Here is a 25355-nt window from a genome sequence, read left to right on the forward strand (position 1 = left end):
AGGGTACTTTTATAGCCTATATGCACACTTTCTTCAATATTTTTGACAACTTATCTTCCCCTCAACTTTTTTGAAAAGTTAAAAAAGAAAAACAAAAATCTTAAGGCCATTCCCTCTGCCACAATATACCTGTTTCAAGGGGGTTTGGTATAGATCAGTTTAAATAGGTGACAATGAGGAAGATAATGCATTCATTCGCTTATGCATGCACTCGACAAACACGGAAACTGACAGAGTTCCTAACATGGTCCCACCTAAGGCGAGGAGCTAGAAATACAGTGCAAATAGAAAAACACTGTTCCTACCTCATGAAATTTACAGTCTAGCACAAAGGACAGATATCAAACCTTGGCACATCTGATGAGTGTAACAAACACAGAGCACTACAGGAGTAAACAGGGTCACCTAAATTAACCTGCAACATCAGGGAAGAATAATGTAAAGTTGTCTGAAGGATGAGTATGACTAACCGGAGCTGGAAGACTACCTGCTTTTCCCATTAATTACTTATTATATAACTGATAACTAATGCCTCATATCCAAGTAATTCTTTTGTACTAAAATGTCATTTAATTAAAGGTGAACAATATAGAGAAATTATTTGTTAAAATTACAAAAATGCACTATGGTTCCATTTTCCAGAAAAGTCACTGAGTAATAGTAGAAGGATATTCGCACTCCTGAAAGTATTTTCTCAAACTTTATCCTATGTTTCAAGGAAGAAATAGGCTATTAGCCTGGACTCTCTGGAAATCTCAAGCCTATTTCCTTCCTGAATCCTTCTCTTATACAGACCTCAACCTTTCCACATGTTCCATGACTACACATAATCAAAGCATTGGAATAATTCATGTAAGTTATCTCTCTCTCCCATTCGTCTAAAACAACAGTTATAAATCAAACGTCTGTAGGACTTAAACAGGTAACAACCAAGTGACTATGCTGCCAGATCAAGGACAGTCTTCATCTTTACAAAGACATAGGCTTTCTCCCCTTCTAGAATCAAAGGATTCCCCTTCTTTTACCTTTCTTCTATCTACTTTTGATAGAATAGAAAAACAGAAAATCAAATACTTCATTTTTCTTTTAATCCTACTTAAAAAGAAAAAAGACTCAAGCTCAGTAACAGGTGCAACTGACTTCAAATTCAGTGTCCAGAATTAACAGGCAGGGGCCAGCAGGTGGCATGGTGGTTAAAGTGCTGCACTCCCACATGGCCAATGGTGGTTCGAGTCCCAGACCTACTGGCTTGCTTTTTCACTTTCCTTCTCTCTCTCTCAGGTCAAACTAAAGAATAATAATTAATTAATTTAATTTAATAAATAATAATTAAAAATAATTAGCAGGCGATGATGAAGGGATACTATACTAGAGGAGGGGTAACAGAGCATCACTGAGCTCCAATATCCATGGCCATCTTCTAGAAAAACTACTGGGTCTCCAGTTCTAAAGACAAGTCAGAAAACTGGTTTGTTTTTTTGCTTATTTCTTTTCATTTTATTTTTTTGGAGAGGTTTTTGCTATAGGGCACGTGTGTTCACCAGAAAGACACAGAGAGAGAGAGAGAGACAGACGGAAAATGAGAAATCACCCCCCAGAGGGGATGGCCACACCTCAATCCCGTCTTCTCCATTCTCCTCTCGGAATCTCAGGTATGCACGCATAGGTGCCTGGCATGAGTTTAAGCCACTGGGTCTGGGACTCGAACCATAGTCAACTACATGGGATTCCAGCAACATAGCTATTATGCCAACTGCTGGTCCCAGAAAAATGGGTTTTGATATGAAATTCCCCAATTGCTAATTTTGAAAAAAAATCTTTAAAGACCCTGTGATAAATCAAGTATATCTACCCACATGATTCATTCACTCCAGGGAGATAGCCAAATTTCCACCTCTGGCCTAAGCTTCCAGACACTGGAAACTCTATCCTTTAGTTATCTTTTCTACTGTAAACTCCATATTCATTATACCTAGAAACTCAGAATTTAGTTGGGACTTTAAAAAACGTCCTTTGACAGGACTGATAGGTTTTGCAGTCAAACTAAGAATTGTACTTTTCTTTGTATATAGACCACAATCTCTTAACATTGTCATTTACCTACCTATGCAGCCAACAAAAGTCCTACAATTAAACCTTTTCTAATATGAATTCTCCTATGAATGTAAAAATAATTTTTTTTTGGAAAGGTTTTTTTTGCTATAGGGCGCGTGCGCTCGCCAGACAGACAGAGAGAGACATAGATACAGAAAGCGAGAAATCACCCCCAAGGGGGGATGGTCACGCCGCAATCCCTTCTCCTCCATTCTCCTCTCGGGATCTTAGGCACGCATGCACATGCCCCCGGCGTGAGTTTTAAGCCACCGAGTCTGGGACGTGAACTGCGGTCGACTACGTGGGAGTCCAGTGACATAGCCATTACGCGGTTCCCGTAAAAATAATTATTTAACACCAGCTTTTGTGGCATCATCTGCGTATGTCTTTGTACTCTTCTGTACATGTCTGTAATTATATCACCTCTTACTTTTTTGTCTCTCTATTTTAATTTGTTTCTCCTTTCTAATGAAAAATTCCCTATGGGCTGGATCTCTTGTTTTGTATTTATGTGTTACATTTCACTATAATATCTCAAGTCTGAAAAACATATACACAGACTACATCAACTATGGAGATATTTAAAATGACTAATAACATTTCCGTATTTGATTAAGTAATAAACAAAAAAAGGTATAGTGGACAAGAAAGACCACATTGTTAACAGAAACAAATTTCTAAAATTAAAATTATCAACAGAATACTGAGAGTGAAGTATGGTACATGTCAATTGACACTGTCTAATATATCAACATTTCACAGAACAATGCCAAAGGGAAAAATTTAAACCTGGTAAAAGTCCAAATTTAAATCTATCTCTCCTAAAGGCCAAAAATGATACCGCGACAATAATGGCCTTTGTGTGTATTTCAAAAACTTAGAAGCTCATTTTTATTTGCACTGAGAATCCTTAAGCTTATTACTCCAGTAAGAATCCACAATTTAGCAAGATTTGTTTTTACATTCATGATTTTATTAAATGAAAATAAATATTGTTCAACGAGGGGAAGAAGAGAGAAATTAAACATAAGCTTCAAGATGGATATTTAGGGTATTATATTTTGTTGAAGTCATTGATAATGTTAATTCATTTTTTGTTATTCATAAAGGAAAATCCATGATTGTGTTACTTAAAGATTCTTAAGTACCACCTTCCAAGCAATGAAAATATATATTGATATATATGTGTGTATACACTTATTATATATTGTTTTACACTTTATAATATATTTTATATATTTAGACATATTATATAGTATATACTATATATTACACATTATATCATAGCATATAACTTATTTATATAATATATACCACCTTATGGCCTGTCTACCATCAAGAATATAAAAAGCCTTACCAGATCTCAACATGAAGTATCTGAAAGGTGACTAGGAAGTTCATACCTATTAACACAGCTCCTGACTATAGAACTAAATGTAGTTAACCAAACTATGACTGGATGAGATCTAAATCTGTCATCTCCTTGATAACTTTTTTTTTAAGGTTTTTGCACAGGGAGCATGTGCTTGCCAGAAAGAGGCACAGAGAAAATGAGAACTCACCCTACAGGGGGGATGGCCATGCAGCAATCCTTTCTCCTCCATTCTCTCGAGATTTGGTGCACAAACACACATGAGCCCAGTGTGATTTTCAAGCCACCAAGTCCAGATATAAAACTGCAGTCAACCATGTGGGACTTTAGCATCTTAGCCACCACATCACCTGCTAACACCTCCTTAGCAACATTTTGTAGTCATGCTACCCAAACATACTTAAAATATTTCATTATCAAGAAAACAGATATCTGATGTAAAGTACAATAATAGATTTTGGAACAGTGGTTTCTCTAAATAAAGGAAAACATGAGTAATAACATGACCTTAAACCAAGAAATATGAAAAAGGAAAGCAAAGAAAAGAAAAACCAGGACAGAACTAGTTACAAGTTAAAGCTGCTTGGTAAGAAATGCTAAGTATCTAGTGTATAATATATATTCGGTGGAAAAGAAAGCATGAGAGGAAGCCAGACAGAATATGACTTCATAATACTTCTAACGAGTTTGGAACGAGGCTACATACTATATCCTACCGGAAGAATAAAGGTAAAGGAAAGGTGCCATCTCCTCTGAATAGGGAGTCCTAACAAAAAGGCTTCAAAAGGACTCTGCATCTTTAATAATATAAAAAGGCTAGGACACAAACAGCATAATCTAAAATGCCATTAGAAATACTTCACATACAAAAAGGTCTAAGTAAAGCAGGATTTTATAAAGTGATCAAAAAAGAAACACTAAGGGGGAAAAATCTTTTAAGATTAAAGAGGTTTTTCAAAGGACAAGTTGAAGTGGTTGTAAAATTTATGAGGCAGCATTAAACTTCAGTTCTAAGTAACAATAAATTATTCACTATAAAAACATACATGTGTCAAATATTATAAGCCTCTTAAACTTTTTAAAACAATTTCTTGCAGAACTGATTAGATGCATTAGGTCAACATTAGCAGACAGTAACTTTTTCATTAGCACAGTACAACCACTCAGAGTAAAGGAGCAACATTAGCAAAGAAAGAGAAAGACAGAACCATCAACAGACTATTCACTACCACAGCTGCTCTCACATCACACATCATATATGTGGCCTTAAATCAATTTTGTTGGTTTTAGCTAAAGAAAACGTTTTTTTAACACTTTCATGTATGTAAAACTATAAATATGTGTTAATTAACATACACATGGGTTAAATTTTTAAGTCAAACAGAATTTTTAGATAAGTCAAATTCAAAATATTAAATTAAAAGAAACAAAGAAAAGATACCTGACTTGCTTTGTTTTTGCAGCCCTACTTGGCCAATAGCCTTAGTGAGATTCTGACATGTGACCAGGATGATATTTAAGAATGTCCTTTCCAGCACCTCCGCTATCATATTCTTCACAGCATGTGAAGGGTACTTTTATAGCCTATATGCACACTTTCTTCAATATTTTTGACAACTTATCTTCCCCTCAACTTTTTTGAAAAGTTAAAAAAGAAAAACAAAAATCTTAAGGCCATTCCCTCTGCCACAATATACCTGTTTCAAGGGGGTTTGGTATAGATCAGTTTAAATAGGTGACAATGAGGAAGATAATGCATTCATTCGCTTATGCATGCACTCGACAAACACGGAAACTGACAGAGTTCCTAACATGGTCCCACCTAAGGCGAGGAGCTAGAAATACAGTGCAAATAGAAAAACACTGTTCCTACCTCATGAAATTTACAGTCTAGCACAAAGGACAGATATCAAACCTTGGCACATCTGATGAGTGTAACAAACACAGAGCACTACAGGAGTAAACAGGGTCACCTAAATTAACCTGCAACATCAGGGAAGAATAATGTAAAGTTGTCTGAAGGATGAGTATGACTAACCGGAGCTGGAAGACTACCTGCTTTTCCCATTAATTACTTATTATATAACTGATAACTAATGCCTCATATCCAAGTAATTCTTTTGTACTAAAATGTCATTTAATTAAAGGTGAACAATATAGAGAAATTATTTGTTAAAATTACAAAAATGCACTATGGTTCCATTTTCCAGAAAAGTCACTGAGTAATAGTAGAAGGATATTCGCACTCCTGAAAGTATTTTCTCAAACTTTATCCTATGTTTCAAGGAAGAAATAGGCTATTAGCCTGGACTCTCTGGAAATCTCAAGCCTATTTCCTTCCTGAATCCTTCTCTTATACAGACCTCAACCTTTCCACATGTTCCATGACTACACATAATCAAAGCATTGGAATAATTCATGTAAGTTATCTCTCTCTCCCATTCGTCTAAAACAACAGTTATAAATCAAACGTCTGTAGGACTTAAACAGGTAACAACCAAGTGACTATGCTGCCAGATCAAGGACAGTCTTCATCTTTACAAAGACATAGGCTTTCTCCCCTTCTAGAATCAAAGGATTCCCCTTCTTTTACCTTTCTTCTATCTACTTTTGATAGAATAGAAAAACAGAAAATCAAATACTTCATTTTTCTTTTAATCCTACTTAAAAAGAAAAAAGACTCAAGCTCAGTAACAGGTGCAACTGACTTCAAATTCAGTGTCCAGAATTAACAGGCAGGGGCCAGCAGGTGGCATGGTGGTTAAAGTGCTGCACTCCCACATGGCCAATGGTGGTTCGAGTCCCAGACTTACTGGCTTGCTTTTTCACTTTCCTTCTCTCTCTCTCAGGTCAAACTAAAGAATAATAATTAATTAATTTAATTTAATAAATAATAATTAAAAATAATTAGCAGGCGATGATGAAGGGATACTATACTAGAGGAGGGGTAACAGAGCATCACTGAGCTCCAATATCCATGGCCATCTTCTAGAAAAACTACTGGGTCTCCAGTTCTAAAGACAAGTCAGAAAACTGGTTTGTTTTTTTGCTTATTTCTTTTCATTTTATTTTTTTGGAGAGGTTTTTGCTATAGGGCACGTGTGTTCACCAGAAAGACACAGAGAGAGAGAGAGAGACAGACGGAAAATGAGAAATCACCCCCCAGAGGGGATGGCCACACCTCAATCCCGTCTTCTCCATTCTCCTCTCGGAATCTCAGGTATGCACGCATAGGTGCCTGGCATGAGTTTAAGCCACTGGGTCTGGGACTCGAACCATAGTCAACTACATGGGATTCCAGCAACATAGCTATTATGCCAACTGCTGGTCCCAGAAAAATGGGTTTTGATATGAAATTCCCCAATTGCTAATTTTGAAAAAAAATCTTTAAAGACCCTGTGATAAATCAAGTATATCTACCCACATGATTCATTCACTCCAGGGAGATAGCCAAATTTCCACCTCTGGCCTAAGCTTCCAGACACTGGAAACTCTATCCTTTAGTTATCTTTTCTACTGTAAACTCCATATTCATTATACCTAGAAACTCAGAATTTAGTTGGGACTTTAAAAAACGTCCTTTGACAGGACTGATAGGTTTTGCAGTCAAACTAAGAATTGTACTTTTCTTTGTATATAGACCACAATCTCTTAACATTGTCATTTACCTACCTATGCAGCCAACAAAAGTCCTACAATTAAACCTTTTCTAATATGAATTCTCCTATGAATGTAAAAATAATTTTTTTTTGGAAAGGTTTTTTTTGCTATAGGGCGCGTGCGCTCGCCAGACAGACAGAGAGAGACATAGATACAGAAAGCGAGAAATCACCCCCAAGGGGGGATGGTCACGCCGCAATCCCTTCTCCTCCATTCTCCTCTCGGGATCTTAGGCACGCATGCACATGCCCCCGGCGTGAGTTTTAAGCCACCGAGTCTGGGACGTGAACTGCGGTCGACTACGTGGGAGTCCAGTGACATAGCCATTACGCGGTTCCCGTAAAAATAATTATTTAACACCAGCTTTTGTGGCATCATCTGCGTATGTCTTTGTACTCTTCTGTACATGTCTGTAATTATATCACCTCTTACTTTTTTGTCTCTCTATTTTAATTTGTTTCTCCTTTCTAATGAAAAATTCCCTATGGGCTGGATCTCTTGTTTTGTATTTATGTGTTACATTTCACTATAATATCTCAAGTCTGAAAAACATATACACAGACTACATCAACTATGGAGATATTTAAAATGACTAATAACATTTCCGTATTTGATTAAGTAATAAACAAAAAAAGGTATAGTGGACAAGAAAGACCACATTGTTAACAGAAACAAATTTCTAAAATTAAAATTATCAACAGAATACTGAGAGTGAAGTATGGTACATGTCAATTGACACTGTCTAATATATCAACATTTCACAGAACAATGCCAAAGGGAAAAATTTAAACCTGGTAAAAGTCCAAATTTAAATCTATCTCTCCTAAAGGCCAAAAATGATACCGCGACAATAATGGCCTTTGTGTGTATTTCAAAAACTTAGAAGCTCATTTTTATTTGCACTGAGAATCCTTAAGCTTATTACTCCAGTAAGAATCCACAATTTAGCAAGATTTGTTTTTACATTCATGATTTTATTAAATGAAAATAAATATTGTTCAACGAGGGGAAGAAGAGAGAAATTAAACATAAGCTTCAAGATGGATATTTAGGGTATTATATTTTGTTGAAGTCATTGATAATGTTAATTCATTTTTTGTTATTCATAAAGGAAAATCCATGATTGTGTTACTTAAAGATTCTTAAGTACCACCTTCCAAGCAATGAAAATATATATTGATATATATGTGTGTGTACACTTATTATATATTGTTTTACACTTTATAATATATTTTATATATTTAGACATATTATATAGTATATACTATATATTACACATTATATCATTGCATATAACTTATTTATATAATATATATAATAGTTATATATAATTATTTTATATATATTATGTATGTAGTTAACTCAAAGCCACAAAAGTGTCTAAAAGACTAAAATAATCTTGAATATACAATAAGTAGGAAAGTAAAATTGTTATTTTACCTACTCAACACCCATTCATAGCTCTCAATTTTAACAAAAATAATAAAGTAAACCAACTACTTCTCATTTTAAAAAAAGGAAAACTAGAACTTTCCCAAAACAAGCTAAATGAAACACATTCAAAACTATTCTCACAACATACCTGTGGACATCAGTTGGCGACTGCACCAAAGTGTTATCTTCTCCAGAGGACAGTTTCCAGGGTTCACTGAATTTGGGTTCACTTGTCCCCAGCTCACCCATTACCCAGTCTGGTAATCCCTCTGGGCTTGAACCTTTTGCTCGTGCTGGGTTTGGTTCATCAAAATAGATGGACTAATGTTCAAAAATTAGAAAAATTATTCTTCAAAATGTACTATAATGAAACAAAATATCCATCCAGTATCAAGTGTGGTAACTTAAGCCTTTCCAATAAACATTTAACTTAAATTCAGTTATATGCAACTATATAAAACCATATCAATCAATGCACAGTGAATTATGAAATATTAAAATACATTAAATAGATAACAAATCTACATTTTGGCTATACTCTGTTGTATAATAAACTTGATAAACAACAAAATTACGTAACAGATAAATCTGATAATAATTATTTGTATTATAGAAAGGATAGTAGCTTTATGAAAAGTCAAATGGAACTTTTTAAAAATAATATGCTACCCTGTTTCTTTCTATGAGCATTAACTTGGTCACACACTCATACACATACACACACACACACACACACACACACACACACAGAATGGGCAGAGAAACCACAATCAACAAAAATCAGAAATTATAATTAAGAATCTCCTGATAAGGTGGGAACCAAAAAGTGAGAGGCCTGATATTTACTGAATAGTTCTGGCCATGCTATTAATATTAACTATCTCGGGACCAGCAGTTAGCATAACAGCTATGTCGCTGGACTCCCACGTAGTTGAACGTGGTTCAAGTCCTGGACCCAGCGGCTTAAAACTCACACCGGGCATGTGTGTGTGTGCCCAAGATCCTGAGAGGAGAATGGAGGAGAAGGGATTGCGGTGTGGCCATCCCCCATGGGGGGGGGGGGGATTTCTCACTTTCTGTCTGTCTGGCGAGTGCACATGCCCTATGGCAAAAACCTCTAAAAAAATATATATTAACTATCTGGAAAACAAGGATGGTCTCTAAGCCTTCTGATTATTACTCTTTGTAAAATAAAGCCCTTCCCTATGATTCTATGAAAGGGAAAACATGATACGATATATTCACACCTTAACATCTGACTGTGCTTCATAAGTCATTTCTTTAGTCATTAAGAAAAATGACATTAGTCTACTTATTATTTCTCTTCCAATGAGCTAAGTTTCATGACACAGTTCTGAAGAAAACTGCACTGACTGGATACTTTTAAAACAATTCTCCCTGGGCCAACAGGTGGTATAGTGGTTGGAGCTCTGGACTCCCACAAGGCCAACCACAGTTCAATTTCTGGACCTGGAGGCTTGCTTTCTCACTTTCCCCCTCTCTCTCTGGTCAAATTAAAAAATAATAATGATAACAATAATAATAATAAAAACAAACACAAATACATAATTCTAAAGAAAAAGAACAATTCTCCCAATCCTACACAGAAAACCTGCAAGGCTATTCTCTAAGGAGGAAATGACGTGTGACTATTCCAGATCAGACATGTACAGCAGTTTCTTTTTAAATGAGACAGTCATTCCAAAGCCTAATCAAATATCAAGGCAAGTACCTATTATTCCAAATACAACTAAACTGTAGCAGATTAGGGCTCTAACATCACTGGTAACAGCAGTAAAACTTCTGGCACTGTGCCACAAGTAAGAACAGTGTGCAGCATACCACTTGACTGAATTTTGCTTTCATTAAACTGATAAAATAGAGAAAAACATTAAATACATTACACAAAAACTTTCCAGTTCACTTTAAAAAATACATATATTTCCTAATAGCAACTTCCAATACCTAGTACTCCAGTCAGATTCTCCAACTATTATAATGATGCCTGCCATTGTAACAAAAGTGATTCTGATAATGAAATTAAATAACTATAGAAAACCACTTTTTTTTTTTTTTTTGACTACAGACCATGTGCACTCACCAGAGAGATACAAAGAGAGAGAAAGGGAGAATCACACACACACATCCCCAGGGTGGATGGCCATGCCATAATCATGCACACATGTCTAGCTTGTTTTTTAAGCTGCCAGGTCTGGGATTCAAACCACACAGTCAGCCATGTGGGATCCAATACTTTAACCACCATGCTACCTAGAAAATCACTTATTATTTTAGAGAGTTTGAGGATTTTGTTTTTATTTGGGGGGGGGGGCTTGTTTTGTTTTTTGTTTTTATTTTTGTTTTTGTTTTGTTTTGTTTTGTTTTTGCCATAGGTTCCTCGCCAGAGAGAGAGAGACAAAAAGCAAGAAATCACCCCCCCGAGGTGGGGATGGCCATGTTGTAATCCTGTCTCCTCCACTCACCTCTCAGCATTTTGCGTACTCAAACACACATGCCTGGCATGAGTTTTAAGTGGCCAGGTCTAGGACTTGAACCATGGGGGACTACATAGGAATCTAGCAATGTAACCATTATGCCATATGCTGGTCCCTAAAAAGCCACTTTTAAATTCCAACTCACTACTGTCATTTTATTAGAGTAACAAGAAGAGTAATAAGAAACTTTAAGCAGTCATTCAAACAAACCTTTTATGAATTTTAACATAATGTATATGAGTTTAATAAATTAGACTCTACTGAAATACATAAAATGTAATTACTATTACCATTGAGCAGAAATTAGGAAATTAAAGCTCAATATAAAAAACTCACTTTCAGAGCCAGCAGGTGGCATGGTGGTTGAGGGTGCTAGACTCCTTCATGGCCAACTATGGTTTGAGTCCTGGACCTGGCAGCTTACTCTCTCTCTCTCTCTCTCTCTCTCTCTCTCTCTCTCTGTCCCTCTGCCCTATAGCTCACACATGCCCTATAGCAAATTAAAAAATAATAATGATGATAAATAAATTAAATAACTCTTTAAAAAAAACTCACTGCCACTTTTTTAGAAATCTTATAGAATACTGGCGAATAATTGAATCAATAAGGATATTCTCCTTATAAGCTAATTTTTAATCAAAGGTGGAAAAAATATATCAGGGATTACCTACCATATATGACTTAACAGTGTTTCCACACTCAAAAGGATAGATCAATTGACACTCACATTTTTTTTTTATTTATTTTTTTTATGAAACCAATACATCTTTTGGTTGATGATACCTACCATGTATGAAGGTAAAATTTTTAGTGTCCCTGGTTCAGGTCGGTGCGTAAAAGGTCCTTCGAGTACTCCTCGCTTAAGCATGTGTAATAATAGTTTTGCATACAGGTTCCGATTCTTCCTGCCTGTTATTCCTGTACCTGTTCCTGAAGGCTCACACAGTTTTCTAATCCAAAGAGCACACCTTTGCCGTTCTAAAAATACATGAGATCTATTAGAAACTCAATTTTTCAGGAAATATAAAATACTCAACTACAAAGACGTATAAAATAGGGTCTGCTTTAGTCTAGAACAGGGATCGGCGACAACCTTCTTCTGGAAAGACCCAGATAGTAAACACCAGGCTTTGCAGCCATATGATCTCTGGCACGCTACTGGACTCTGCCCCTACAGCATGAAAGCATCACGGGCCATATGTAAACAAATGGCATAGCTATGTTCCAATAAAACTTTGCAAAAAGTTTGTGGTTTGAAGTTGGCCCAGTGTGACGGTATGCTGATTCCCAGTCAAGAATTAAACTTCATGAGTTAATTCATGATTGGACAAGAAAAATGTGAATAAATGTTTTCACAAAAATAAAATATCTTAATTACTATAAAATAAATTTCTGAGATGGAATTTTGCTATAATTTTACAACTCTAAAGTAATTTTAGATATATTGAAAAATGTTTCTGTGATTCTAATTGTATACAAAACTAGAAATAGAGCAATTGCACTCGGATTTATCTAAGCATTTTTTAAAATTTGCCAGAGGATATGTGTGCTTGCCAGAGAGAGACAGAGAGAAGGAAAGAGGGAAAGTAAGGAAAGCACCCTCCAAGGGGACAGGCACAGCAATCTTTCCTCTGCCATTTCTCCTTTCAAAATACAGGTATGCACACACACACTTTTGGTGTGTTTTTCAAGCCGTTCAAGTCCTAAATCCATGCAGTAGGCCATGTGAGATCCAGCTGCCTTAACCACCACATCACCAGGTGGCCCTATCTAGACATCTTTAATTACTTTAAAATTAAATCGCAAATATTTTATTAAAGCCAGTAATTTCTAGAAATTTGTAGCTGATTTGTCATCTGTAAAAAGACTTGAGAGTTATCTACAAGTAATTACATAAAATAATTATTTTTGTAAAAAAAAAGAAAAAAATCTACCTAGGCTCAACAGGTAACAGGGTGGTTAGGATTCCAGACTCCCATATGGCTAACTCTGGATTGAGTCTCGGACCTGTCTGCTTGCTTTCTCACTTTCCCTCTCTCTCTCTGTCTTTCTCTAATGAGAGCATGTGCCCTATAGCAAATAAAATAATAATAATAAATAAAATTAAATAAATGTTAACATCTTTAATTACCTAAAAAAATACGGCACAGTTTAATCTACATATGTAAGGTCTTCAAAAAGTTTGTGGAAAATGCATACTATGACCAAACAATGCATGGGATTCAAGTTTGTTTGCAGCAAAATAAACTCATACTTATTTGCTCTAATGTCTGCAAAAGGTCTAGTTAGAGGTACTAGGAAACATAATACATCGTTTTAAAGATTCCCTACAGAGCAATATAAATTCTGCCAAAAATCAAAGCAAGAACATCAAATTTAGGAATCTTTTGTGGAAGGAAGATTTAATTATTAATGTGTTGCAAAAAGTTAATAGGGACAATACCCCAAAGATATCAGGAGTTTATAAAAGAGTAAGTTGGCCTACAAAGGGATAAGATTGAAGATAATGCCCTCAGAAGCACACCATCCACATCAATTTGCAAAGAAAGAGTTAACTTTATTCATCCGCTTATTGAAGAGGACTGATGATTAACAGCAGAAACAATAACCAACACCATAGACATCTGAACTGGTTTAGTTTACAAAACTCTAACTGAAAAATTAAAGCAGAGAAATAGATGCAAAAATTATCATGCCACAATCACTTGCAGACAAGAGCAGACCTTTCGATAGAAATTTTAAACACATGAGATTGAGGTTCTGCAGCATTTCTTCAAAGAATTCTAATGGGAAATGAAACATAGATTAGCCAGTATTATCCTGAAGTAAAGCACAATCAAAGCAATGTCTACCAAGAGGTGGAAGTAGGCCAATCAAAACAAAAGTGGACTGGTCAAGAGTAAAGACATGGTAACAGTTTTGGGGGTTACTCAAAAAAGCTTGTGGACTTGTTGGAGAGCCAAAAAAAAAATGGTACCATCTGCTTATGAGAGTATTTGGAGAAAATTAGCCAAAGCTTTAGCAAAAAAATACCCAAGAGTTTCACCAGAGTCCTCTCTTCCTCAACAAAGCTCCTGCTCATTCCTCTCATCAAACAAGCAATTTTGCAAGAGTTTCAATGGGAAATCATTGGCCATTGACTTCACAGTACTGATTTGGCTTCTGCTATCTTCTCTTTGTTTCCTAATCTTAAGTATCTTTAAAGTTCTCCCTTTTTTGAGGGAGGGGAGGGGGGAACAGTCAATAGCATAATGATTATGTCGCTGGACTCCCATGTTGTCTGCCACAATTCAAGTCCCAAACCTGGTGGCTTATACTCATGCTGAGTGCATATGCATGTGTGCCCAAGATTCTGAAAGGGAAATGGAGAAGGGACTATGGCAAGGCTACCTCCCCAGGGGGCCGATTTCTCGCTTTCTGTCTCTCTATCACTCTAGCCCTCCGTCGAGTACATGCACCCTATAGCAAAGAAATCTCTCTTGAAAAAAAAAAAAAAAGTTTACCTATTTTTTTCTTTAGTTACTAATGTAAAAAAGACCTCATCGATGGGGTTAAATTCCCAGGACCCTCAGTTCTTCAGGATGGACTACATAAATTGCTGGTTCTACAGCTTACAAAACTGTCTTGATTATGATAGAACTTATGTTGAGAAATAAAGTTTATACTTTTTTCCCTATCCTTTAATTTTATTTTCATTTGAACTTTTGAAGATCCCAGGTAGGAAGGGGTTTCAAAAAGTTGATGGAGGGAACCAGCAGTTAGCGTAATGGCTATGTCGCTGGACTCCCACGTAGTCGACCGCGGTTCACGTCCCGGACCCGGTGGCTTAAAACTCACGCCGGGCGCGTGTGCATGCGTGCCCAAGATCCCGAGAGGAGAATGGAGGAGAAGGGATTGTGGCGTGACCATCCCCCCTGGGGGGTGATTTCTTGCTTTCTGTCTCTATGTCTCTCTCTGTCTGTCTGGCGAGCGCACGCGCCCTACAGTGAAAATCTCTCCAAAAAAAAAAAAAGGACAAAAAAAAAAGTTGATGGAAAATGCATACTATGAAAATTGTATGCAAAATTGTTTTGTACCAAAATAAACCTGTACTTTAATTCCATTTTTTTATGAACTTTTTGAAGGCCCCCTGTACAACGTTGACTATACTACCTTGCCATGACATAGGGCTATTTTAGATCTCATGAAAACTATTCTGGAATTTTTTTAATCAGTCTAACTCAATTTGAGTATTATATATCTAACACAAATCCTAAGTCTGCTCTAATCTCTTAGTTTATAATGGTCATATTCATTTTCTATTTTATCTATAATAATCAATAAAATTAATTTACTACTTTGCAAATATTACTACAAATATGAGAGATATGGCTCTCTTATTTGTAATTTTTGCTTTGGAAATTATGTAATTATAAAACAAACTTTATGAAATACTGGGCATACTTTGTACAAAAAACAAAATATAAAAGTAAAACTGATAACCTTAAGTTATTTATCAAATTTATCATTTATCAAATGATGCATTTTCCACATTTCCTATAGTGAACTGAAATGTATATAATATTCTAATGGTCACAATATAGTATAACTCATCCTCTTTAAAATGATGGGGAAAACTATTATTAAAAAGTAAAACCTAGCTACAGGAATATGTAAACATTTTTGTATTATCAGAGGAGCCATTCACTTGCCAGAGAAAGAAACAGAAATAGAGAGAGAAACAGAGAGACACAGAGAAGAAGAGGGAGAAGGGGAGAAAGCATCCACAGTGGGGCATGGTCACACTGCAATCCTTTCTTAATCCCCCAAAAAATAAAAAAATATATATATAAAACTTGTGGATAATTTGACCTGAAATCCATTTATAATTTGAAATTTTTTAAAAGGTTTTTGTCATTGGATGCATGTGCTCGCCAGAGAGATAGCTCCCTGGAATATCTAATACTGAAAAGTTTCCTTACTTTGGATATAGAGTCTACTCAGACATCTCAAGGAAGTAAAGAACTTGAAAAAGTCAAAAGCAATAGTTTCTTCATCCCACTCCAAACCCTCCACCCAAAAACTAGCAAATCAGATTTACCTTTATAGCCTTCAGTGACTTAGAGAATTTTCCTGGTTCCCAAAATCCTCTCCAATTGCTCTCTGATACCTTAAAATATGTGAGAATTCTCTAACTTAAGACAAAGACTGTCATTCCATAATTTAAAAAATGGTGTAGCGGTTATGTTTCTAGAATCCCACATGGCTGACTGCAGTTCAAGTCCCAGACCTGGTGGCTTCAAACGGACACTACACACGTGTGTGTGCATGCCGAAGATCCCAGGAGGAGAATGGAGAAGAGACTGTAGCGTGGCCATCCTACTGGGTGGATGATTTCTTGCTCTCTCTCTCTCTCTCTCTCTCTGTCATTTTGGCAAGTGCACATGTCCTATGGCAAAACTCTCTCTTTAAAAAGGAGGGAAAAACGTCAGGAATTGAAAAACAAAATAGCAACAAAAATACATTCATACTTGTTTTTATTCAGTCAACCAGCAAGTACAAAATACAAATATAGAACACTATCACGAAATTTCTATTTATCCTTGGACAGTTCAACGTAAATGACACTATGCACTATGCCAATGGTGAAAATCGTAACTGAAGGGAATGGCTCCATGGTCTCATAATGAAGACAACCAGATCTCGCATGCCAACCACACTGTCTTTCTCCTGGACCCAGCATCTTGAAAAACATGTTGGGTATATACGAGCACAGGCCCAAAATCCCAAAAGGAGGAAAAGATGGAGGAGAAGGGATTATAGCGAGATCATGCCCCATGGGGGATGCTTTCTTCTCTTCCTCTGTCTCTCTGAGGAGCACACACATCTTCTAACAGAAAAAAAAAAAGGATGTAACTAAAGGAATTCAGCTTTCTATCCATTTTGACAGTACACTGGTTCATCTATATAATATAAAGAAAAAATTAATAAGAAGATAATTGTGAAACATAATCTTACCTGACCTATTGGGTAATTTTAGAACAAAGGGCTTCATATCTACCACAAAGTGGTCAAATTCTGCATCCAGTTTCTCCCATTTTTCTTCTTCAGTTCCCAGTTCCATAATCTAATCTGAAAAAGATTTATATTTGAAATATTAAGGATGTTTTATGCTGAAAAAAATATACAAAACTCTGATGAAAGAGATCAAAGAAAACTCATTAGAATTAAGTATCAATTCACCCCAAAATGACCTACAGATTTAATACAATTCCAGTAAAAATCTGACCATATGGCTTGTAGATGCTGACACACAGATTCTAAAATTTATATGGGAAGGTAAGGAAACTAGAGAAACCAAAACAATTTTGAAAAAGGACAAAGTTGGAGGACTCACATGATTAGATTTTAAGGTGCATTATAAAGCTACAGTAGTCAAGACAAGTGGTTTGATGAAAGGATAGTTATATAGGTCAATAGAACAAGCTCGAGAGTCCAGAAATCGACCAACACAAACACCAAGTGCTGATGAGGATGCGCAACAGTGGGAGCCTTCATGCATTGCTGGTAGGAATGCAAAATGGTACAGCCACTCTGGGAAACCGGCAGTTTCTTACAAAGTTAAACATACATTCTCCACTGGACCCAGAAATCTTACTTTCAAGTATTTATTAACCTAAGTGAAATGAAAAATTCATTTTTATAGAAAAAGTCTAATGAGATTTTTAAAGGAGGTTTTTTTATTTTTTTGGAGAGGTTTTTGCAGTAGGGCGCATGTGCTCACCAGAAAGACAGAGACAGACAGAGATGGAAAGCGAGAAATCACCCCCAGGGGGGATGGCCATGCCGTAGTCCCTTCTCCTCCAATCTCTTGGCATCTTGGGCATGCACACACACATGCCCAGCATGAGTTTAAGCCACTGGGTCCAGGACTCAAACCACGACATAGCCATTACGCCAACTGCTGGTGGTCCCGAGGAGCTTTTTTTTTTTTTTATCACCAAACACTGGAAACAATTCAAATGTACTTCAACTAGGAAATGGACAAATGAACTGAGATATAGCCACACAATAACATAATACTCAGCAACAGAAAGGAATTAATTGTTGATACATACACAACAGCATGGGTAAACTTCAAATGCACTGAGTGATAGAAACTATTCTCAAAAGACTGTATGTTATCTAATTCCTTTGACATTCCACAAAAGGTAAGGTTAGGATTAAAATTAAAATGGAAATATTGGTTTTCATATCCCTTCCTAATTAGGAAGAAAAATACAATATAAAGGGGGTATCTCCCAAAAATCTAAAACATAGGTTTTGACAAAATTTCTTAAGTTAAAAATATATCCACACTCTACACATTCCTCTAAATTGTGAACTGTGTGTGTAGGAATGAAGACCACCTTTATATTATGTATAGTGCCCATTTGTCATGTATTCAACTTACAAATTACATATTTGGAGGAAAGCTTTGCTCTGCCTCATAAGTTATCATTCTACAAGACTGGCTTCTCTTTGCTAAATCAGCTTCTAATATCTTTCATAGTATCCACCATCTCATTTATTCTCTACCTATCATTGGAGGAGTCCGACCCGGCGGGGCTCCAGGATCTGTCTGAGCCCCCCCCAACCTTTGAGCAAAATTTTGGTTGGTTCAGCACGTTGCCAAGGGCGCTGCTGTACACTCCCCGACCTATGAGCAAAAGCTTGGGTCAATATGCTCCGGAAACGGCGATAGCCTTGCTGGGAAGTGACCCTCCCTCTGACTCCCTGATTTACTACTATAAAAGAATTACATAGCTCCCTCATACATCTTGAGTGTGTGGTAAGATTTCCCAAAAAGTCCCCCGACCGCACCCCTTTACCCTGACCACCGACTGTTAATTACAATGCTTCTTCCTGCGATCATAATGGAGGGTGTGTTGAAGTTCTATCTAGGCAGAAATCATCTTGACCTTTGGAAGGCCCTTCAAGACACATTTAATATAAATAACCTTTTCACATATAATAGGACTAGGCCAAAACTGGCCCAGGACACTCTCGTCCCATGGTAACTAATGTTCTAACAAAATACATAACAGTGGTGCCATAGGCTACACAAGTGTATCCACAACACCATAAACCCATTTTAAAGTTTTTCATTAACTTATTAGTCACTTCACCGCCAGTTGAAAAGGCTGTATCCCCGCCCTCACCAAGTGAATAATAGCTTCACCCCTTCAGGATAGGTAAATGTATTAGGATTCCTTAAGTTTTAAATCCCTATAGAATTATATTAGTATCATTCTTTATGAAAATCCATAAGAACTAATATCTATGCTTCAGATTTTCTTTTAGTAATCATAAGACGGCTGCTGCTGAACATCGGTTGATAGTTAACTCTGCTTGCTGGAATTGTTTCCTGAAACTGCACTGCTTGAAGTTACCAGGAACCTGCTTTCATCGGTCAAACAATTGTTGAACTATATCGATGATTAATAGACCTGCCCTTAATCAAACCCTGAATGGTTTCTATTGTTAAAACTTTATAAATTGACAATTAGAACACGTAGCCCCTCACCCATTTACTTGCATGTATTACATTTTCAATAAAAAGGCACGATGATTCCTAGCAGTTGGCACTCTACAGAGAGCGATCTCTGAGGAGTGTCCGACTCAGGACGTGCATGAAAAGGCACGAGGCTTTTGTCTTCCTTTCCTTCGCTGCCAACAAGTCAACACCCACCTACCCACCCCCCGCCACCTACCCCCAGGCTGGACCACGGCATATCATCTACCAGTTACTTCTTCATGATGTCTAATTGTCCATCCCCACTGGTTCCTGCCACTCCCATGGCAGTTCTCACCCTAGCATTTCATTCAGAGTCCACTCTGGCTGTCTTCACTTCATCAACTTCCATTCTGCCCTCACCTCCTGTGAAATCTCTCTTCTGTCTCCACCAGGCTACCAAAAAATCTTCTTTCAAAGCTCACCAATGCCAATGCCAAGCGCTATCTTCAGTTCATATCCTATCTGACCTCTCCACTGCATCTCATACTTTCGACAACTTCCTGCTTCTAGATACTCGTGTCTGACTTTGGTGGCTTCAGTTCCATTCACTCCTAGGTTCCCTATTGCCTCTCAATCATTCCTTGTCAGACTCTCAATGGCTTTTGCTTCTCTCCCCAGCATTAAATGAGGATTCCCCAGCGCTCTCTCCTCAGTCTCTTTTTAATCTGACTCTCCACGCTCTCCTCTGGTTATCCCATTCAGTACCATAATTGAGAGAATGATTCTCATGTCAGTCACTCTTAAGTTTTTTAAATTTTTTAAGAGGTTTTTGCCTTAGGTCACATGTGCTTGCCAGAGGAGAGAGAGAGACAGAGACAGTGAGAGAAAAATGAGAAATCACCTCCCTCTGCCCCCAGGGGAATGGTCACACCCCCATCCCTTCTTCTCCATTCTCCTCCTGGGATCCTGGGCACATATGCAAACCCCCCTGCCATGAGTTTCAAGCCACCATGATTTAAACCATGGTCGGCCATGTGGGCGTCTAGCGATGTAACCACTATGCCATCTGCTGGCCCCTCTTCCTTATTTATATTTTTGTATTCGTGACAGAGGACCTGCAAGCACATGCAAGAGAGAGAGCAAGAGAAGCAACCTCCACAGGGTGTGGTCAGGCTGATCCATTTGATCCCAATGGATCCTGGGCTCTCTCACACATACCCAGCATATTTCAGGCTTACTAGGCTGCTGGGGATTTGAACTGCAGTTGCCTGTGGGATCTGGCTTCACTCAAGTAGTGCATCACCACTGCACCATAGAGACAGTCCCAACCCTAAGTTTTCTTTTTCTTTCTTTCTTTCTTTCTTTTTTTTTTTTTTTGAGAGCGTTTGAGAGAGCGATTTTTGCTATAGTGCTCATGTGCTTGCCAGAGAGACAGAAAGCAAGAAATCACTCCTGGAGGGGGGATGGTCACACCACAATCACTTCTCCTCCATTCTCCTCTTGGGATCTTGGGCACACATGCACAGGTGCCCATCATGAGTTTTAAGCTGCTGGATCTGTGACTCGAACCATGGTTAACTACGTGGGAGTCTAGCGATATAACTGTTAGGTATCTGCTGGTCCCGACCATCCTTAAATTTTCTAACTCCAGTCTTTTGTTGCAACTCCAGATGCCTACACACAACAGCCTCCTAGGCCCATTCACTAATGTCCTGTTTGTCACCTAGGTTTATATGTCCGAAAAAGTATTTTTCTCCATAAATCTATTCTACCTATGTTGAACTCTGCTCAATGGCATCAGCATCTGGGGACAGGGGGGGAGCACCTTCGAAAAGCTTGTGGAAAAGCACATCATAAAAAAACTATGCATAGATTTCAAAATGTTTGTACCAAAATAAACTTGTATTTAAACCCATTTTCCAAAAACTTTGTGAAGCACCCTCAAACTTCATCTCCCAAGCAGCAGTTTCAAGTTCCCATGGTCTAAGTCCCATAAACTTAAGAGTAGCAACAAATACTCAGCAGTCTCAAGCTGCCTGCTCCTCTGTAGTCACTGCCACTATCTCAGATAAAGACCTGCCCGTCCCTTCCCTGCACTGCTGTAATAGCACCATAGGTCGGGTGCTCCCCCCTTGGATCCAATTTCCTCATTGGTACCAGAATGAGTTTCCTAATTACAAAGCTAACTGTGTTATTCTGTTTAAAAATCTCTCCTAACTGCCCACTACAACAGGACACTAGTTAAACCCAAAATAGGTATTCAAGGGTTTTTGTATTAAGGCCTACTCTCTCTTATCACACATATGTGTACGCACACATGTGCAAACACACACACATTTGCCTAACTACACCAATGTACCAGCGACCACTTCATTCTTGCCACAATGAACACTTCCCCATTCTTGAAGCACTTCCATTATCTGATCCCATACTTTTCTCATAGGCTGTTTCCTCTGCGTGGAGTCAGGTAAATGCAGCACAAATGTCACCTTCTGAGTAAAGCTGGCGCTGCTTACCCTGGACTAGTCAGTGCTGTTCTCAGTGTATTCTCATCTGTACGACAGCATTTACCATGACGTTATTTGCTTTTTTACGTATCTGTGTAATATTTACACATCTTCTACCATCTCGGAGATGCTTCTGGATGACAGGGACAATGTATTTTTTTTCCTTTTTTTATTTTAAAGAGAGAGACTTTTGCTATAGAGTGCATGTGCTTGACAGAGAGACAGACAGGAAGACAGAAAGCAAGAAATCATCCCCCGGGTGGGGATGGCCAGGCCGCAATCCATTCTCCTCCAGTCTCCTCTTAGGATTTTGGGCATGCATGCACACATGCCCAGTATGAGTTTTAAGTCACCGGGTCTGGGACTCAAACCACGGTCAACTACATGGGAGTCCGGCAATGTAAGCATTACCCCATCTGCTAGTCCCAGTATTATTTTTCATTTTCTTTAGAGAGAGATTTTTGCTATAAGGGTGCATCTTCTCACTGAAGAGACAAAGAGAGAAAAAGTGAAAACTCGTCACACCACACCACCCCCCACTTACCCCTCCACTCCCAGGTATGGCCATAATTCAATCCCTCCTCCTTCATTAGTCTCTGGGGGATCTTGGGCATGCACGCACACATGCCCAGCATGAGTTTCAAGTACCCAGTCTGGGACTCCAACCACAGTTGGCCATGTGGAAATTAAGTGCCTTAACCACTCCAGCATCTGCTGGCCTCAACTTTCACATTTTAGAAGGTACCTAGCATATTACCTGGTACACCTTAGGAACTGAAGAAGTGACAGCTAAATGAATGCTAAATAAACGGATTAGCTTTCCACGTCTACATACTAATAGTTTCTTTGTTCTGTTCTAAATACCAAATGGTCTTCCAAAATAGGAATACTGTATGCCCCTAATTTCACTTACTAGAACTAGCTACCTACCTTCTGAATTACAACAGGAGAAATATATTTCCAAATTCAAAACTTGATTAAAATAAATTTTATTTAAATGTGCTTTCTGACTTATTAGTTGGTTTAGAGTTTGTTTGGTTAGTTGGTTTTGTTTTATGTTCCTACAATACGATCTATCAGTTATGCACTTAGTTGGAGAAGGCTATGATACCACCGCTGGATGTTAGATCATAAACTTGAAAAGCAACTACTGAAATGAATGAACAAACCAAATGAAACTTATAACCCAACATTTGAAGCATAGCTCTGGCCTAGAGGTACCCCCAAGGCTTAAAGACTGCATCCTGCCATTACTGAACATTTGACCAAAGGCATCCATAGCTACCACTAAAGCAAACAGATTCCTCATAATCACTAATTCTCAATAAATCCTTTGGCACTGGCATGAAATGTTAGTGGAAACTAAAACACACCACTAAATGACTTACTCAAAATCACAATATTAAGCACAGAGCTCAGATTAAAATTCTGAAATCCCTCACTCTCAGATCCATTATAGGCCACTTGGCTATTTACATGTAAGCCAGCAATATCCATATCTAATGAAAAAGTAGAAAGACAATCTAAATTGTCACAATGCCAAGAAATACTGGACTAAACATTAAAAATTAATTAATTAATTAATTAATTAATCAAAATGAGCGACCAGCAGATTGCATAATGGTTACATCAATGAAGTCCCACATAGCTGACTAGGGTTTAAGTACAGGACCCAGTGGCCTAAAACTCACACCGGGTGTGTGTGCCTGTGTGCCCAAAATCCTGAGAGGAGAATGGAAGAGAAGGGATTGCAGTGTGGCTATCTCCCCTTGGGGGTGATTTCTTGCTGTATATCACTCTGTCTGTCTCTCCTGTGAGAACACATGCCCTATAGCAAAAATATCTCTTAAAAAAAGGAAACAAAAAATTAACATTTCAAACCTTCAAGGAATTCTTGTCATTCCAATTATATCTTAATCCAAACTAATCAAAGTGTTAGACCATTTATCAGAATAGCATATTGCAATGATTAGAATTGAAAATAGCAAAGTTGTATCTTTGGCTTAGGCTTAGTCATAGGCCTCCTAGTTGTATAAATTACTTGGTAAGGGAAAAACAGTAAATTGGGTGACTCTTGCTTATTAACTATAATCTCTACTTGGATCTTACCTTTCATGAAACTCGCTGGCACTGTCTTTTTAAGACTGGTTCTTTCTGGACAATCACCAAATGGGCTAATATATTCTCAGGGGACTTAGCTGCCACAAGAGTTGGCAAGAAATAAGCAACTCACAAATATTACAAGGCCTGGTGGGGGGAGTCATAACTGCTACATAAATACTGCTCACTTCGGAGGTAGCATACCCCTTGTCAGACTGAACAAACATGTTTCTGAAAATTGTGTAAAATCTATCTTGCTCAATCGAATCATATTCTAAATACACTGTGGATCATTAGGGAAAACCTGACTTAAGTCAATGAATCCAAAAGGTTGACAGGTGCACGTTGCATCAGGTGTCCCTATTTGCATGTTTTGACAGGCACCTGCCCTATGCCAGGGGCACGCTGTGTGCTTTAGACACACTGCGGTGTATGTGGAGCAGGGCTCACCACACCCGACAGGCACTACCACCACGGCCATGTCACAGAGCAGAAGGCTGAGGCTCAGCAAAGTGATGGAACTGACCCAGGGTCGCACAGAAAGCGACAGCCAGGCCTTAACACTGTGCAGGCCTTGTATTCAATTGGCTGCAGCCTGACCACGGCGGAAAGGATCCTGGCCTGTCACTTGCCTTTGTTATCTCAGTCGCTCACCTTTAAATATGTCCAGCTTTCATCCGTTTGACAAATAAGACGAACAGTAAAAGCAGCCACACCGTGATCAGAATAAAAGTAGTTCCTATTGACTTAAATTGCTCATATTTGCTTTTTAAAAAATATGGAAATTCAGAAACACCGTGTGGCTCCCAGCACGGGTGGGCCTGAGTTCAGGGCGACTGTTACTGCAATGCTTTCTCCAAACCGAGCACGCTGGCAGGCCGGGGGCACCGCGGGCCTTGGTGCTAGGTCCGGTTCTGGGAGGAATCTGGTTCGGAGCAGTCACTGCCTCGGCGGTGCAGGCCCCGGGGGCGGTAGGCCGCGGTCCTACCTTGCCCAGGACACCGGTTTCCTCCCACGGCCGCACCCTCCCGGGTCGGAGTGCTGGTCCCACCGGCTGGGCGAACTCCACTTACAACTCCTCCTCCCCGGGCTGCACTGGCTCTGCCAGGGGCCGCCCGCGGGCTGCGCCGAGACCCCGCACTGGCGCGCGAACCCCGTCAGGCCTGGAGAACGGGCCCGGGGCCTGCGGGCGGGGCGGCCGCCACCCGCGCAAGATT

At 38.4% G+C, this 25355-nt stretch overlaps 1 protein-coding gene across 5 annotated transcripts in view; it reads right to left on the reverse strand.

Annotated features, from left to right (window-relative positions):
* The window catches only part of CEP112 (centrosomal protein 112), a 462320-nt gene extending 437095 nt beyond the window's left edge, over window positions 1–25225 (reverse strand). For 2 of the 5 annotated variants that reach the window (XM_027771159.1, XM_027771160.1), the window contains exons 1-4: window positions 24793–24884; window positions 17053–17166; window positions 11843–12033; window positions 8709–8881 (exon numbers count right to left, since the gene is read on the reverse strand). In XM_027771159.1, the coding sequence (XP_027626960.1) occupies window positions 8709–8881; window positions 11843–12033; window positions 17053–17158 (470 nt within the window). In that variant the 5' untranslated portion in view covers window positions 17159–17166; window positions 24793–24884. Of the gene's footprint in view, window positions 1–8708; window positions 8882–11842; window positions 12034–17052; window positions 17167–24792; window positions 24885–25126 lie in introns of those variants that run through there. The other 3 variants (XM_027771158.1, XM_027771157.1, XM_027771156.1) reach the window with 3 other exon arrangements.
* Window positions 25226–25355: the final 130 nt, after the last annotated feature.

This window comes from Tupaia chinensis, unplaced genomic scaffold (assembly GCF_000334495.1).
Source record: "Tupaia chinensis unplaced genomic scaffold, TupChi_1.0 Scaffold000187_1, whole genome shotgun sequence".
Lineage (NCBI taxonomy): Eukaryota > Metazoa > Chordata > Mammalia > Scandentia > Tupaiidae > Tupaia > Tupaia belangeri.